General features: G+C 43.3%; 1 protein-coding gene across 4 annotated transcripts; it reads left to right on the top strand.

Annotated features, from left to right (window-relative positions):
* Positions 1 to 4709: 4709 nt before the first annotated feature.
* Positions 4710 to 14696, top strand: MYADM (myeloid associated differentiation marker). 4 transcript variants are annotated; one of them, XM_032235662.1, is made up of 3 exons: positions 4710 to 4992; positions 7535 to 7690; positions 13227 to 14696. In XM_032235662.1, the coding sequence occupies exon 3, from the start codon at positions 13238 to 13240 to the stop codon at positions 14138 to 14140; it is 903 nt and encodes a 300-aa protein (XP_032091553.1). In that variant the 5' UTR covers positions 4710 to 4992; positions 7535 to 7690; positions 13227 to 13237; the 3' UTR covers positions 14141 to 14696. The 4 variants fall into 4 exon arrangements, with proteins under 4 accessions (XP_032091553.1, XP_032091551.1, XP_032091554.1 ...); XM_032235663.1 differs by lacking the exon at positions 4710 to 4992 and adding an exon at positions 5087 to 5442; XM_032235660.1 differs by lacking the exon at positions 7535 to 7690 and having other exon boundaries at positions 4712 to 4992.
* Positions 14697 to 15160: the final 464 nt, after the last annotated feature.

The following is a 15160-nucleotide window of genomic DNA, read 5'->3' as shown; positions in this document are numbered from 1 at the left end:
ACTGCTTCATTGCTCTCACTGTTATGAAATTTCTCCTTAGTTCTAGGCTGCTTCTCTGCTTCATTAGTTTCCATCCATTGCTTCTTGTTCTGCCTTCAGGTGCTTTGAAAATAGGTTGGCCACTGTTCTTTGTGGCTGCTCCTCAAATATTGAAACACTGCTATCATGTCACACCTATTCCTTCTTTTCATGAGACTTGACATACCCAATTCCTGCAACCATGTTTCATTCAACCATAGGTAGTTGAGTAATGCCTGCAACTGGGACAGAATTCCTGTTGCTAAGCAAGGCAGTTGTTAACTGAGTCATGTATTTATTTATGACCTTAAGCGAATCACTACAGTTGTTAAGTGAATCACAGTCATTAAGCAAATATAGCTTCCCCCATTAATTCTGCTTGCTGGAAGTCAGCTTGGGAAGGTTGTACATGTAGATGACATGATCCTGGGACACTGCAACTGTCGTAAGCCCATTCTGGTTGCCAAGTACCCAAATTGTGATCATGTGACTATTGGGATGCTATGATGGTTGTAAGTGCAAGGACCTGTTACTTACATTTTTTATAATTCTTTCTACTTTGGTCACAAAATGAATAGTTGTAAGTCAAGGTCCATGGATATCCCTTGTGCCATAAGCTCCACAGACAAGCTATGAAGAGACCCTGGCATCACACAACTAAACCAACGTTTTTCAAAATTGGTATTTTTAAGATGTGTATATTTCAACTCCCAGAATTCTCCATTAGAGACATTATAGTTGGCACTTTTGAAAAACAACCCTAAACCAACAACACATCACCCATCAAGCGTCATCTCCTCTGCAAGGCCAAACAGATATGAGCAGGCAAGGGCAGTGGTGGGATTCAAATAATTTAACAACCCGTTCTCTGCCCTAATACCAGCTGGGTAGGCGTGGCTTGGTGGTCATAAGACTGGATAGGTGTGGCCAAATCAACGTCACTCACATCGTTGAGCGTTTCGCCTTAGCTGTTACAATGTAACAAACAGACGGGTTTTCACGAAAAATGGGCCGTTTCTGGGAGGTTTGCAGAGTCCAAAAACTTTTTTTTAATTGCCTCTTCAAAACCTTGGTGCGTCTTATACTCCGGTGCGTCTTATATTCTGAAAAAATATGTGGTATTTTTTCTTTTTCGTTTCTTTTTTTCTTAGCACTCTTTTTACTCTTATTTTTAATCATTTGCATTAGTTTTATCTGTATAATTAATATTTAATAAAATTATTATTTTAAAATATCTTGTTCAGAGGGACAAAATTTCTGGATGAGATACTTCAACAGTGCAATAATAACCATGAGCAGGAGAATGTGGCATATGTGTGTGTAAAATAGGTCGAGATGATTGCCTTGATTTTCCAAATGTAAAACAAACAAAAAAGGCGGATATCCCTGACTATAAACACATGAAACCATAATGTAATTTGTTTGGTTTGGACTTAAACCTTTTTCTCAATAGAGACTGATAGTATCTTTAAGCATTAGCTGGCCAGTCTCGAGGTGCCATAAAGGCTGATTTTTCTTACTCTTTCTTTGGTACCACGGTTGAATTCTGTAAAAGAAGCTTCGGATTATGCCAAAATAAGGAAGAAGGTGCTGGAGAAGACTCCTGTAAGTCCCGTGGAGTCCTAGAGGAGATCAACCCCGACTGGTCTTTAGAAAGCCAGATCCTGAAGATGAAACGCAAATACTTTGGCCACTTAACGAGAAGGAAGGACTCAAGAGCCTAATGCTGGGAAAGATTGAGGGCAAAAGAAGAAGGGGACGACAGAGAATGAGGTGGTTGGATGGAGTCACTGAAGCAGTAAGCCTGAGCTTAAATGGACTCCAGAGGATGATAGAGGACAGGAAGGCCTTGAGGAACATTGTCCATGTCATGATGGGTCGGACATGACTTTGCAACTAACAACAAAAGGAAGAAAGAACTGCCTCAAGACCTGTCTGTGGAGAACATCTTAGAAACATCTCAATCTAGACCAATATTAACCAATCAAAAAGGCCTGTTTGTGTCGTTGCTGGTATGAAGAAGGAAGTCAGTTTTTCTTTTTAATTTCTAGTGCAATGTTTTTCAACCATGACAACTATAAAGATGTGTGGACTTCCGTTCCCAAAATTCCCCAGCCAAACATGGGGAATTCTAGGACTTGAAGTCCACACATCATAAAGTTGCCAAGATTAAGAACCAGTGCACTAATGCGCTTGTGCCTTAGCGGGATCGATGAACAATTTGTTTGCATTAAGATAAATCCAGAAGCCAAACAGATTATGATGACCCAAGATTCATTTTTGTTACAAGCGATGATGGATGAATGTCCTGGATAATATAATTGATAGCTCTGTCCTTATTACTAAGTTACACACTTTATGTGTTTATGGTGCAAGATGTAGACATTAAAATAAGGAGGAAATTCCTTACTAAGAGAGCTACTAAGAAGTAGAACTGCCCGCTTCTTGGTCTCAGGGCAGGTCCAACATGGGAAGCTTTCAAGTAAAGATTAAACATTTGTCTGAGATGTTCTGAATTCTTGCCCTGAGCAGGGAGTTGGACTATAACAGTGATGGCAAACCTTTTTCGCCTTGGGTGCCAAAAGCATGCGCATGCATGCTATTGCACGCGCTCGTGTGCCCATTCCCATAATTTAATGCCCCTCCCTGCACCATGACCCCTGCGCAACCCTAACCCCTTGCTGCCCCACACATGGCTTTCTTGGAGCCTGGGGAAAGGTGAAAACGGACTCCCCACCCCGGAGACCCTCCCGAGGCTGGAAACGGACCATTTTCCAACTTCCGGTGGGCCCGGCAGGTCCGTTTTTCACCCTCCCCAGGCTCCAGAGGCTTTCTAGGAGCCTGGGGAAGGTGAAAAATGGCCCAACATGCAAACCGGAAGTTCAGGAACGAACTGCCGGTTTGCGCATTAGGTGTTTTTTTGCCCTCTGGAGGCTTCAGGAGGCTTTCCTGAAAGCCTCAGGAGGACGAAAAATGGGTGAAAACCAAGGGCGAAAATCAGTGGACCAGCATGGGCTGGAGCTGACAGGACAACACCTTGCATGCCTTCAGAAATGGCTTCGCGTGCCACAGGTCCGCCATCATGGGACTAGAAGATCTCCAAAATGTCTTTCAACAGTATGATTTTTATGAAATATTGCTACTGTTTTTCTGCAGGAGCAATGTGGCACCTGGGGATGGGGGAATTCCTGCATTTACAACCTCACAATTAAACCTTGGAATTTATTACGAGATATGTGCTAACGGCTTGGCTAGCTTCAAGAAAAAGATGGTTTATGGAATTCCTGGGGACTTTGGCTATTTTATGACCGAAAGACTGTAAACTGCCTCAAGTTGTCTCTGCAAGATAAGACAGAATACAAGTTTAATAAACAAATAAATACATTTACCTGTATCTAGGGGTGGGCTTCAAACATTTTAGCAAGGAGTATCGCGGCCGGGAGGGGGGGGGCGTTTTTGCCCTCCCCCGGCTCCAGAAGTTTTCCTCAAACCTCTGGGAGGTCTAAAATGGTGTCCCCAGGCTCCAGAGGCTGGAAATGGGCTGGTTTCTGGCCTTCCCAAACTTCCTGTGGGCCCATTTTCCACCCTCCCCGAGTCTCCATGCCCACCTTGCATTTACCTGCATCCAAAATGGGCCGCATGGGGACTCCTGGGAGGGGCAGGAGGAATGGGGTTTTTTTGGGGGGGGGGTCTCCAAACTGCACAGAATCTTAGCTGGAGGTTCCCCAGAACCCTTGCAAACACCCAGCAGCCCACCCCTGCCTGTACCCTACCTTGTTTTTTTATAAACAACTCAAGGTGGCAACTATTCTTTCCTCCTCCTATTTTCGTCACAACAACCCTATGAGGCAAGCTGGGCTGACTGGTCCAAAGTGGTTTTCATGGGTAAGGTAGGACTGGAACTCAGTCTCCTGGTTTCAAGCCTGCGCCTTAAGGACTGGACCAAACTCACTTTCTGCCCTTGAGGGCAGCCTGACTGCCCCTGGGGGCCATCTTCTGAGAGTCCAGAAAGCTTATTATTGTTCTTAGGTTACAGGTGGTCCTCAGCTTACGACCACAATTGAGCCCAATATTTTTGTTGTTAGGCGAGACATTTGTTAAGTGAATTTTGTCCCATTTTACGACTTTTCTTGCCACATTTGTTAAGTGAATCAGTTAAATTTGTAACATGGTTGTTAAGTGAATCTGGCTTCCCCATGGACTTTGCTCATCAGAAGGTCACAAAAGGGGATCGCATGACCCCTGGCGACTGTAACAGTTATAAATATGTGTCCAAATTTTGATCTGAAATGCTGCAACGGTCGCAAGTGTGAAAAACGGTCATAAGTCGCTTTTTCACTGCATTTGTAACTTCGAACCGACATTAAACAAACTAGTTGTAGTTTAACTGTACCACCGACGGAACGCATTGCTACAAGATGCGGCTATGGGTTTTACATAAACACACCCATCCGCCCATTCAAAACTATGAAGCCAAGTGAACAGCGGGCTCTTTCCGAGCCATCCACATTGGTAGACTGTGGCTTTCCATCTCCGAGAGACAAAGAGCTCCTCGGGGCGACTGACGGGGGTCTTCTTTCAAGTTCAGCCGGAGAACTGGCGGGAAACCTTGGAGCGCCTAGAGAGAGACACGTGGAAACCGCTCTGCTGCAGCCGAGCTGCACTTGGGGTGGTGTCCACTGTCGTCACGGTTATTGCTCCTTGTCGCCAGCAGCAACGGCCACAAACAGAGTCCCTGCCGACCCCCTCGGCTCTCCTTTCCATCCGCCCACGGCCCACCCTTTCCCCACCCCCTCGTCCTGCCCGGCGGCTGCCTCCCTTCTTCTCCGGCGTTTAGCGCCACACCCAGCTTCCCTCCCGTCTCGACCAGCCCAACCCGGGAGCTCTCGCCTTCTCGCCACCACGCGGAGCATCTTTCGCCAGATCGCCTCGGTCGGTGCAGACTCTCCGCCCGCCCCAAGCCTTGGAAGTGCCGTAAGAAGGAGCTGCGGGAGAAAATCGGGGCTGGGGGAGACGCTCGGAGGAGTTCAGGCAGCCGCGGGGCGGGGCTCTTGAAGTTGGGGTGGGGGGGAGATTGAGGGGCGTCCAGAGTTTGAAGCCGCCCTCCGTGCATGGCTGCTTTCTGCAGGGAAAAGGAATTTAAAGAGTTAAAAGCAAAACTGGGCCGGGGGAGAATATTTAGGCTAGAAATGGGGGATTGCTTAGTGTTCTTGGGAAATGAGGTGCATTTGCTGAGCTGCCCCGCCTCCCCAATGCGACCTCTTTGCAGGACTGAGTGGGTAGGGGGACCCCCTTTGCAGGGCCCTAGTGAGTTGATGGAGGTTGCCTTGTTAGGGTGCCCCACCCCGGACTTTCCCTTTTGAAAAAAAGAAGCCCACCACCACCAATTGGTTTAATTTTGCAGCAGGAGCCAAAACCAGAAAGGTAATGCTCTTAAAAAAAAAAAAAACTCAAAACAAACAACCGGGGAGAGGGCGGCATCCATTTCCAATGTGGCTTTTGCAATAGGGTGTGCCTTTTGTGGCAGGGAAGTGCGTGTAACAGGCTGTTTTAATGGAACAAGTGAGCAGCAAAGTTTACAGCAGAGGTATCCAACCTTGGCAACTTTAATCTCAGGGGATTTCTGGGAGTTGAAGTCCACAAGTCTTTGAACTTGGACACCCCTGGTTTATAAGAAAAGAGAAGTAGGGAAGATTTCAAGATATCCCAGGCCTGACTTCTCCATACCGCAGACTCTGAAAAGATTTTGAAATCTCAAATTGTGCCACTACACCTTTATTGCATAATTTTCAGTTTTACAGGCAGTGAAAACCTTTGTTCAGTGCATTAGCTAAACAGGGTCCTTCATATTTAAAGGCAGTATGCCTTGAAATAACTTCCAAGGAATAGCAGGGAAAAACATGCAACCTTGTGGTTGGTCAGTAGATGAAAATAACGGGTGCCTTTAAAAAGGCCTTTGTCTGAAAAAACTTAAGGTGTGTGACATCTTACCTCCACCCCCAAAAGAATGCAGTTTCTTCATTTTGGCAGCTATTTTGGTCTTACAAAAGTTTTGATTAAGGGAGGTGTGTCTCTATTAATACTGCACTGCAATATTTTCTCAGGACAAAAGATCAATATGTCCTAAAGCTAGTCTGGTGAGGCAAGGATGTTGTAATAAATAGATCCTAGGTGTGGCTCACATCAAGACTGAAGCCGCATCTAATGCTGTCTGGGTGCTATACATGTTACAATTCAAAGCACAATCTGGACAGTATTTAATCGAGAGCAGAGGATAATTGTGCAGTAGATGGGACACGATGGAGTCAAAAAGTATATATTTGTATCAGCAACACAGAGACATGTTGTAGTGTTGAATACATTTTTCTGTAAGGAGAAGAGAGGTATTTTACTAAGGGAGTCTAAGTGTGATATGACTGACATCCATAATTTTATATCATGTACTTCATTGTGAATGTTCCCAGTTCATTAGATGCTTGATAGTAAGAACCACTATGTTTATTTTTTTAAAACATCGTATTTTTGTAGAATGCATATTTTGTCTTAATTACCCTTAGCCTATTTTGGTAGTATTATGACAAGACTCCAGAAAACATATCTCTGTACTGTAAATATTTTCCTCCCTGCTCTATGCTGTGGTTAGTTGTTTATAATATAGTAACATCTTCAACTGTATAACAATTGATTCTTTTTGAAATTTATAGCTTCCCTGCTTGCTTATTGCAACATGATTACTACAGGACTAATGCTATTAGATCTAGGCTGCAAAAATCCAAAGGACCATTAGATGGCAGCCAATAATTACGTTTTCTAGATTTCTTTGCTACCATCTATTGGTTTTTCAGAGTTTTGCAGCCCAGTTTGGTAACCTTTCTGTTGTCCACTAAGGCAGAAAGTTTCAAAGATTTCCAGGCTGTGGAACCTGTTTGTTAAGATTTTTTTCCCTGGAACACTTCAATCAAGAGACCAAAGATTTTGTGACATAGATTGTGATTGAATGAACTTTTTTCCTTCTTTAATTTCTTCTGGAGCTCCATCAAGTTCTCACAGAATTTGAGCCTGGCAGAAAATGGTGCTTAAAAAAAATCTTAAAAAAAACTCCTAGCTTTATTATTTTTAAAAATAACTCAAGATGGTGAATATACATGATACCCCTTCCTTTTATTTTCTCCATAATGACAACCTTGTGAGGTAAGTGGGGGGGGGGAGAGAGAGAGAAGGAGAAAGAGAGGGAGGGAAGGAGGGAGGGAGATAGATAGATAGATAGATAGATAGATAGATAGATAGATAGATAGATAGATAGATAGATAGATATTGGCCCAAAGTCAACTAGCGAACTTTCATTCCTAAGGGGGGGACTAAAACTCAGCCTCCTAGTCTCTAGCCAGGTGCCTTAACCACTATAGGTAGTCCTTGACTTGCAACCATTTGTTTAGTAACCATTCAGAATTACGACATTAAAAAAGAGAGTGACAACTAGTTCTTGCACTTACAACATCGCTGTGCATTGTTACAGCATCTCCACAGTCACATGATCAGAATTGGGGAGCATGGCAACCGGCATATATTTTCCACGATTGCAGCGTCTCGAAGTCATGTCATTCCCATTTGTGACCGTCCCAGCTGGTTTCTGAGAAGCAAAGTGATTAATTTAACAATCATGGCGAAAAAGGTAAAACCGGGTGTAATTCTCTCAATTAAGAGCTGCCTTGCCTAGCAACTGAAATTCTGATCCCAGTTGTGGTCTTAAGTTGAGAACACAAACATGCACCAGCAACAATGGATTTCTGTTCCCTTCCATAGTGCAAAACTAATAAATTTTGCAACAGATTTTCCAAAACATTAATTCTCCTCATGCAGCCATATGTACAGAAAAATACCCCTTAACAAAATTTAATGCAATACTTTGAAAACCGAGAAATCCTGTTTCTTTAAGGATGGGTTAAGAGATCCCCTGGGCTTTGACAATAAATAATATTAGATCAGGCTATTTCTTGGCTATTACAACTGAAATTTATTAATATGTATTTATTTGTAAAATATATTCTCTAGTTTAATCTACGAAGAAACAGTCCACGTAAAATAAGGAGTGACCCCTTGGTATTATCTAAAACAATTTTAAGATGTGCGAACTCCTAGAATTTTACAGCACATACCTTCATGTTGGTAAGGTTGAGAAACACTGATCTAGAGAGACGCAAGGTTTGAGGATTCCCTAGCTTTTAAATACAGGTAGTTCTCAATTTATGACTGGTCACTTAGTGATCATTCAAAGTTATTACAGAACTCCCCAGATTATGACCCATTTTCAAAGTTACAACAGCAACCTTCCACCCCCACCTTTGTAATCAGTTGATCATATGTTGGGCACATATGATCTTCTGTGTTCTACAATTTTTGGCAGTTTTTTGCTGGAAACCAGCATTTATTGGGTATAATGAGTTTAACTCAGACTGTTCGCCTAACAATGGCTGTTTAAGGATTGCTGCAAAAAAGATAGTAGAATTGGGTGTGGCCACATGGTGACTCGCTAATGAACACCATGGCTTACTACTATAATTCTGGGCTCAATTATGGTGGTAAGTCAAGGGCTACCTGTTCTTTGAATCACCTTTACTCATTCGATGCCTTGCCATGACACGTAGCATTACTTCTCAACTCTAATTTTATCCAGTGAGTTCTGCTCTTTTCCACGTCTTCTGCTTTGTGGGCAGGGTCCTGGGTTTTTTTTAGGGAACACGGAAGAGGAACCAGCTCTTCTAAGATCCTGCCTCTCAATTTTTCTGTGCTTGAAACAAAGCTTCAATTGTATCCTGCAGTGTGTAAGAAATAGTTCTACACCCTGGGCGTTGCCACTTCTTCGCTCAACGTCTTTTTTCACCAATGCACGATGACTGAATATTTTCTCAGTAACTCTCAGCATTACTTCTGGTAAATGCACATTTCAGTCTCTCCTTTTCTCTCTTTTATCCAGACTGTTTATAAGATTACGTGAGGATGTTTCTTGATTAGTTATTTATCCATTATTGTTTAGATAATGCTTATATTTTCCTTTAAATTCTGCTCCTGTTATGATGTTCTGAGGCAGCTTTAAAGTCACTGATGAACTTGGACTTTTGCAGGTCTCTTCATCAAATGTATGTGCATTTTTGAATGTACTTTGCAGGGTGAGAGAACGAATGCGGTAAAATCACATGTAGAATTTTGTTTTTGTTCTATCTTCAGCATCAAATCAAATTAAATTAAATCTTTATTATAGTCATACACCAGCATTAGAAGGGTGGGATACAAACAATAATTTTAAAAGCATCTTACATGAAAAGGAGTGGAGAGAGGGATTTGTTTAAAGTTTTACCCTTGGTATGAGTTAGTGTGCTTGGAAAAAACATTGAGGTTATGAATCGATTCAAATGCACAGCATAGTCAAAATGGAAAGCAGTCTATTTATCTAGATGGTTCCATTTCAGGCTGCAGATCAAAGGTTACAAGCCTGAAGTTTATCTCATCTAGAAAGCTCTTGGCATAGTTAGAAACAGCTCGTTGAATAACATTGATAAATTCTACCCTCTGAAGCGCTCATTTTCTCCCTGCAAAGATAGGGAAAAGATAGCAGGATTCCTGGAGGCAATTGTTTTTCTGCTACATGAAAAATGACGTCGTCCTAACAGTTTCTTCCTCTTGATTTGACTCTGTGCAAAACGGTAGACGCAGGAGGAAAGCTTTGCAAAATAGGCTGTTCAGTCACCCATTTCCCCCTTGTAGGCCCCAAAGAACCAGTGTGGCTGTATGTGCCTGGGTAACATGGGACAACACTTTAGTGAAAACTAAATCCTGCGGCGTCTTGCAAAATATCCTCTGCAGTTGCAGTTTCCATGTAGTGAGTGCTAACAGGCAATATAAGCCATTAAAATTTTTAAAACCCATTTTAAAATGGTTCGAAGTGGTTTTTCTGCTCTCCTTTTCTTGAAGCAGCTTAGATTTACTTTCAAACATCTCTCTTTCTCTCTCTTTTTTCCCTCTTTTTCCTTTTCTTCTCTCCAAACACCGGGAGCGGCTGAAAGGCAGGACAAAGCTAACCTACCAAAGATTCTAGCTTCCCTTGCAGCCGAGTGAAAGGAGACATTTCTCACTTGGAAGCTGACAGGAAAGGAAATCCTTCCTTCTGGATTTGCAGGAGGGGAAAAGGAAGGGTGGGCTGCATTTTTGGGAGATGGCTCAGAAAGGAGACAGTGAAGCTGGCTTAACGCCTGGGATTTCTCTGACTCCCCCTTCCACCCGCCCCCACCGCGCTCCCCCTCCCTTCCTCAGCTCAGGGGAAGAGCTTGATTAAAACCAAATGTCCAACATTGGACAAAAAGGAATTTTCTCCTGCCCTTACATGGGTAACATGGTTTTCCTCCTACTCCTCCCCTACTCAAGTCTCCACCCTTTCTCAGCTCTTTATGCTTGTCTTGCCCTTTCAACTTCTTCAGGAAGTAAGCGTTTTCCAATTTTGGGTAAAAAAAAACAGCAATTGCTGTTGTCTGTAATGTAATTGTGAGACACAAACAGATGGGGGTAACTTTCTAGCCCCCAGAAATTCTTGTCCGTTCTCCCATTGCGTCTTACTTTGTCACAACCCAGACAGGAAAGGGCAATATTAGCTTTGGGTGGACAATATGCTACCCAACCTTTTCCAACCTCGGGATCTTTCGGACTTCGGTTTCCATTATTCATAGCCAGTTCATAATATGTGCTGTGTAAACCAGGAAGATTTATCTCCATTTACAAAAGGAAACAGCTTTACTTTGGACTTCATTACTAGTTTGTACCTATTTTAAACCCATTAGAAGAATTTTCTTGGCCTGATTCCAAGCTCGGTTACCCAATAAAAAACACAGGACATTTGCCCGAAATAGAGGAAGAATTTTCTTCCAAGAGTCAGGAAGCAAAACGAATATTCGGCCATTCTTGGCCACGGAAAGCTGAGTGTGATAGGACATACAGTGACAAGGGGCTCTGGTGTGAAGTTGATGTGCAGGCTATTAGATGTGTAAAATAAGGTGCCCTTGCCCTATGGATGTGTGAGACCCAAGGAGGAGCCCTTCGGGGTGGGTGATCTTAGATATTCAGATCCTTTCCTAGGTGCAGTGTGCATTTTCATGAGATGAAATTGTCTGGCATCGAAGTGAAGCATGGACATAAAAGATTTCTCTTATCTTGAGAAAATTCCATTTTTCTACAAAGAGGTGAGCTTAATCAATTTTCGTCCAAGTGTCATCTGTCAGGCTGGAGCAATGTTTAAATTAACTAAAGTTTATCAAAGGAGTTACAAGTTTTACTTTAGTTACCTCAATAAAATGTTGGGACAATTCTATATCTTCTATTGAGAATCTTTTTTTTTGTTGAGAATGTTTACCTACATTTATTGAGTTAGTTATGCCAGATATGAAAAAAGTACTGTAAATCAAGATATTAAGAGCTACGTTTTATCTGGAGAATTGTAGTTATGAATCCAATCCCATAGGAATAGCACATATAAGTAACATAAATGAATAATAAACCTCAGAATAGACTGATAAAAATTAAATTGTCTATGTTTACTACCTTCTTTTTTTCCTCTTGTAGATTTTGATGTCCAACAGTTGCTATTGTGGGTTATGCTATCGTCCATGTTGCCCATACGCAAATATTGATAGATTACCTGTAGACATCTGGTTTGTGAGCTTTTAGAGTCTTTGGCGCAGGGGTGGGTCAGTGTGGCAACTTTATGATCTGTGTACTTTAATGGCTGACTAAGGAATTCTGGGAGTTGAAATCCACAAGTCCTAAAGTTGCCAAAGTTGCCCATCTCGCCTCTGGAGGCTAAGCTGTTTGAGGCAAGGTTAAGGGAACTAGGTGTGTCCAATTAAGAAAAAGAAAGTTTAGAGGGTAACATGATAGCTGTCTTCCGATACCTGAGGGGCAGTCACATGAAGGAGGGGGTTGACTTATTCTCCAAATCACCTGAGGGCCGGACAAGAAGCAGTGGGTAGAAGCTTGTTAGAGAGATCCTATCTGGAATTAAGGAGAAATTTCCTGGTAGTGCCAACAATCAATCAATAGAATAGCTTGCCTCCTGGAACTGTAGATGGTCCATTGTTGGAAATCTTCAAGGTAGAATTGGACAGCCATTTTTCGGGATATAATACTGTGTGCTGTGGGTAGGGGTTTAGATTAGAAAAGCTTGAAGGCCCCTTCCAGCCCTATGATTCTGTAATTTTCCAGACATGGGACTAGAATTTATATGTAGATAGTTCTCAACTTATGACCGTTCACTTAGCAACTATTTGAAGATATAATGGACTTCTCAGGGCTACTTATGACCCTGATTCAAAGTTTTGATGGCCTTCGCCTGTCACATGATCACATTTTGGTTGTGTTTGCAGGATCCCATGGTCAAGTGACCAGGATTTAGATGTTTGTTTGCCAGAAAGTGGTTACTTCTGGTTTTGGACAATGGATTTGCCTAACAAAAATGACGTTCCCTTAATGATCGCTGCAAAACCTGTCTATAAAATTGAGTGTGGCCACATGCTGACCCACTTAACAACTGGCACAATGTGATCATAATTCTGGGCTCAATTATGGTCGTAAGTCGAGGACTATATAATCCATCCCGACTGGGACTGCTGCCGGATCTTGTCCGACAATACGTGGAGTGATAAATCTCTCCCATCCCTTCTACACTATTCAGGCAGGTTCAGGAGACAATGGCACTTAAATTAGTCTTCCTCAACTTGTAGTCCTGCAGTTAATTTGGATTATTACTAGGAAGAGAAGAATGGAATTCTGATTGGGAATGATAAGACAGGAAATCCAACCTAGCTAGAAGCTGCAGGGTTACAGAAGGCTGGGGAAAATCAAGAGAGTCAGGCAGTACAAATGAGTATAAAGACTTATCGCAAGATTAAGCTCTCTACGGGAATCTGACCCACTGGCAGTTAAGGGAAATGAGTGGGTGATAAGGGAGGCATTCACAATAGGCTGGGCTGGACTTTGATCTCGTGTGGGCGTGTAGGGACTCATGACTAATGACGCATCTGACCCCTCCCTTGGGCTCAGACCGGTCTTCTCCATCTACCCCATGTTTCTATATTCCTTAGCCCTAAATTTAGGAAATGTATCCTAAATTGCATATTTTCACGTGATAAAAGTTTTGCATCATGTGTCTTTCTTCTCCTCCCTAGATCTTTGCACCATGCCAGTAACCCGCTCGAAATCGGTGGGCAACACCAGTGCCCTGACCTCTCCCTTGGGAATTGTTCGCCTCCTGGAAGCCATTTTCACCTGTGTGGCCTTCAGCTTGGTGGCCAGCCGGAACGCCTGGGACCACCGCAATGGGGACTGGTGCATGTTCTCCTGGTGCTTCTGCTTTGCCATCACCATCGTCATCTTGGTGGTCGAGTTTGCTGGCCTTCAGCATCGCATGCCGGTCTCTTGGAAGAACTTCCCCATCACGTTCGCCATGTATGCCACCCTAATGTGTCTCTCGGCTTCCATCATTTACCCGGTCTTCTTCATTTCGAAACGGAGTCTTAGTAGCGATGAGCGGGGATATCGCGTTGCCGCCACTGTGTTTTCTTGCCTAGCCTGCCTGTCTTACCTCAGTGAGGTCAGCTTAACCAAAGCTAAGCCAGGAGAAGTGACTGGCTACATGGCAACAGTCCCAGGGCTCCTGAAGGTGGTGGAGACTTTTACTGCCTGCATCATCTTTGTCTTCATAAGCGACCCACCTACTTATGACCACCCAGACGCTCTTAAGTGGTGTATGGCGGTCTACTGCATTTGCTTCATCCTCTCCCTTGTGGTGATCATCCTCTGCATTGGCGAATGCACTGGCTGGTTGCCGTGTCCATTCAACAAATTCCTCAGTGGCTACACTTTATTGGCTGTGCTCATGTATGCCACCGCCACAATCATTTGGCCTCTCTACAAGTTTGACCGAAAACATGGGGGGGTTCCATCTCGAAACTGTGGTAGTCGTGACGACTTCTGTACATGGGACAAGAATGTTGCCGTAGCAGTTCTAACTGCTATCAATCTGCTGATATACCTGGCAGATCTGGTGTATTCTGCACGGCTGATATTCATCCAGGGGTAGACCGTGGCTGGCAGTAAGGAGAATCAAGGCAGTGGTGTCCAAAAGAAGGGAAGTGGAAAGAGAAGAAGGGGTCATGCTTTTCTCTCTTTTGCTCTGATTTTTTCCTTTCTTCTGTCTCTGTCCTCTGCCTGCCATCTCGGACTAATTCATCCTCTTTCTCTCCTGCCTTCTCAGTTACCTTGTTGTTAGCCTAGATTTATGCTCTGTGCTTGCCACACAACAATTCTTTTCCTCTCTCCATCCTGAGCTTATTGCACATAATAGCCAAATGATAATTTGTTGTATGCAGAGCTTGGGATGGCTCATAAATGCTTCTGCCCCAAACATCTTTGGCTATTCCCATGCATGTATCTTTGCCAGTATAGTTTGTCATATTCCGAGGCATGAGGAGCTATTAAAGGTGGTGTTGGTTGGAATTGCAGATGCCTGTCGAGGGGGGGGGGGGAGAAGAGAGAGAGAGAGGGTATATACTATCCTTGATGGGGAGACTCCAGGATGCAGGTTGTCCTCGACTTACAACAGTTCATTTAGTGACCGTTGAAAATTATAACAACAGCCCTGGAAAAAGTGATTTAACAACAATTTTCACCTCTTAACAACCATTGCAGCATCCCCATGAGCATGTGATCAGAATTCAGATGCTTGGCAACTGACTCACAATTATGACGGCTGCAGTGTCGCGGGATGAGGTGATCACCTTTTGATGCCTTCTGATGAGCAGAGTCAAGGGGGAAGCCGGATTCCCTTAACAAACATGTTATTTACACTGCAATCATTCACTTAACAAAGGTGGAAAGAAAAGTGTAAACTGAGGCATAGCTCACTTAACAAATCTCTCTTGTACCAACAGAAATTTTGAGCTCGATTGTGGTCATATATCGAGGAGTACCTGAATTCTCATAAAAATCCATTTCCTAACATTTTCCTTAAATTAGATCACTTGAGCAGTGAACCGAGGTGGCACAGTGGTTAGAGTGCAGTACTGCAAGCTACCTCTGCTGATCACCGGCTACAGTTTGG

This window comes from Thamnophis elegans, chromosome Z, assembly GCF_009769535.1.
Source record: "Thamnophis elegans isolate rThaEle1 chromosome Z, rThaEle1.pri, whole genome shotgun sequence".
NCBI lineage: Eukaryota > Metazoa > Chordata > Lepidosauria > Squamata > Colubridae > Thamnophis > Thamnophis elegans.
This window is presented reverse-complemented; position numbering and strand designations above follow the sequence as displayed.

Bases quoted from the DNA above. Each gene is read 5' to 3' on its own strand.
- MYADM (XM_032235662.1), top strand. From the start codon at position 13,238: ATGCCAGTAACCCGCTCGAAATCGGTGGGCAACACCAGTGCCCTGACC.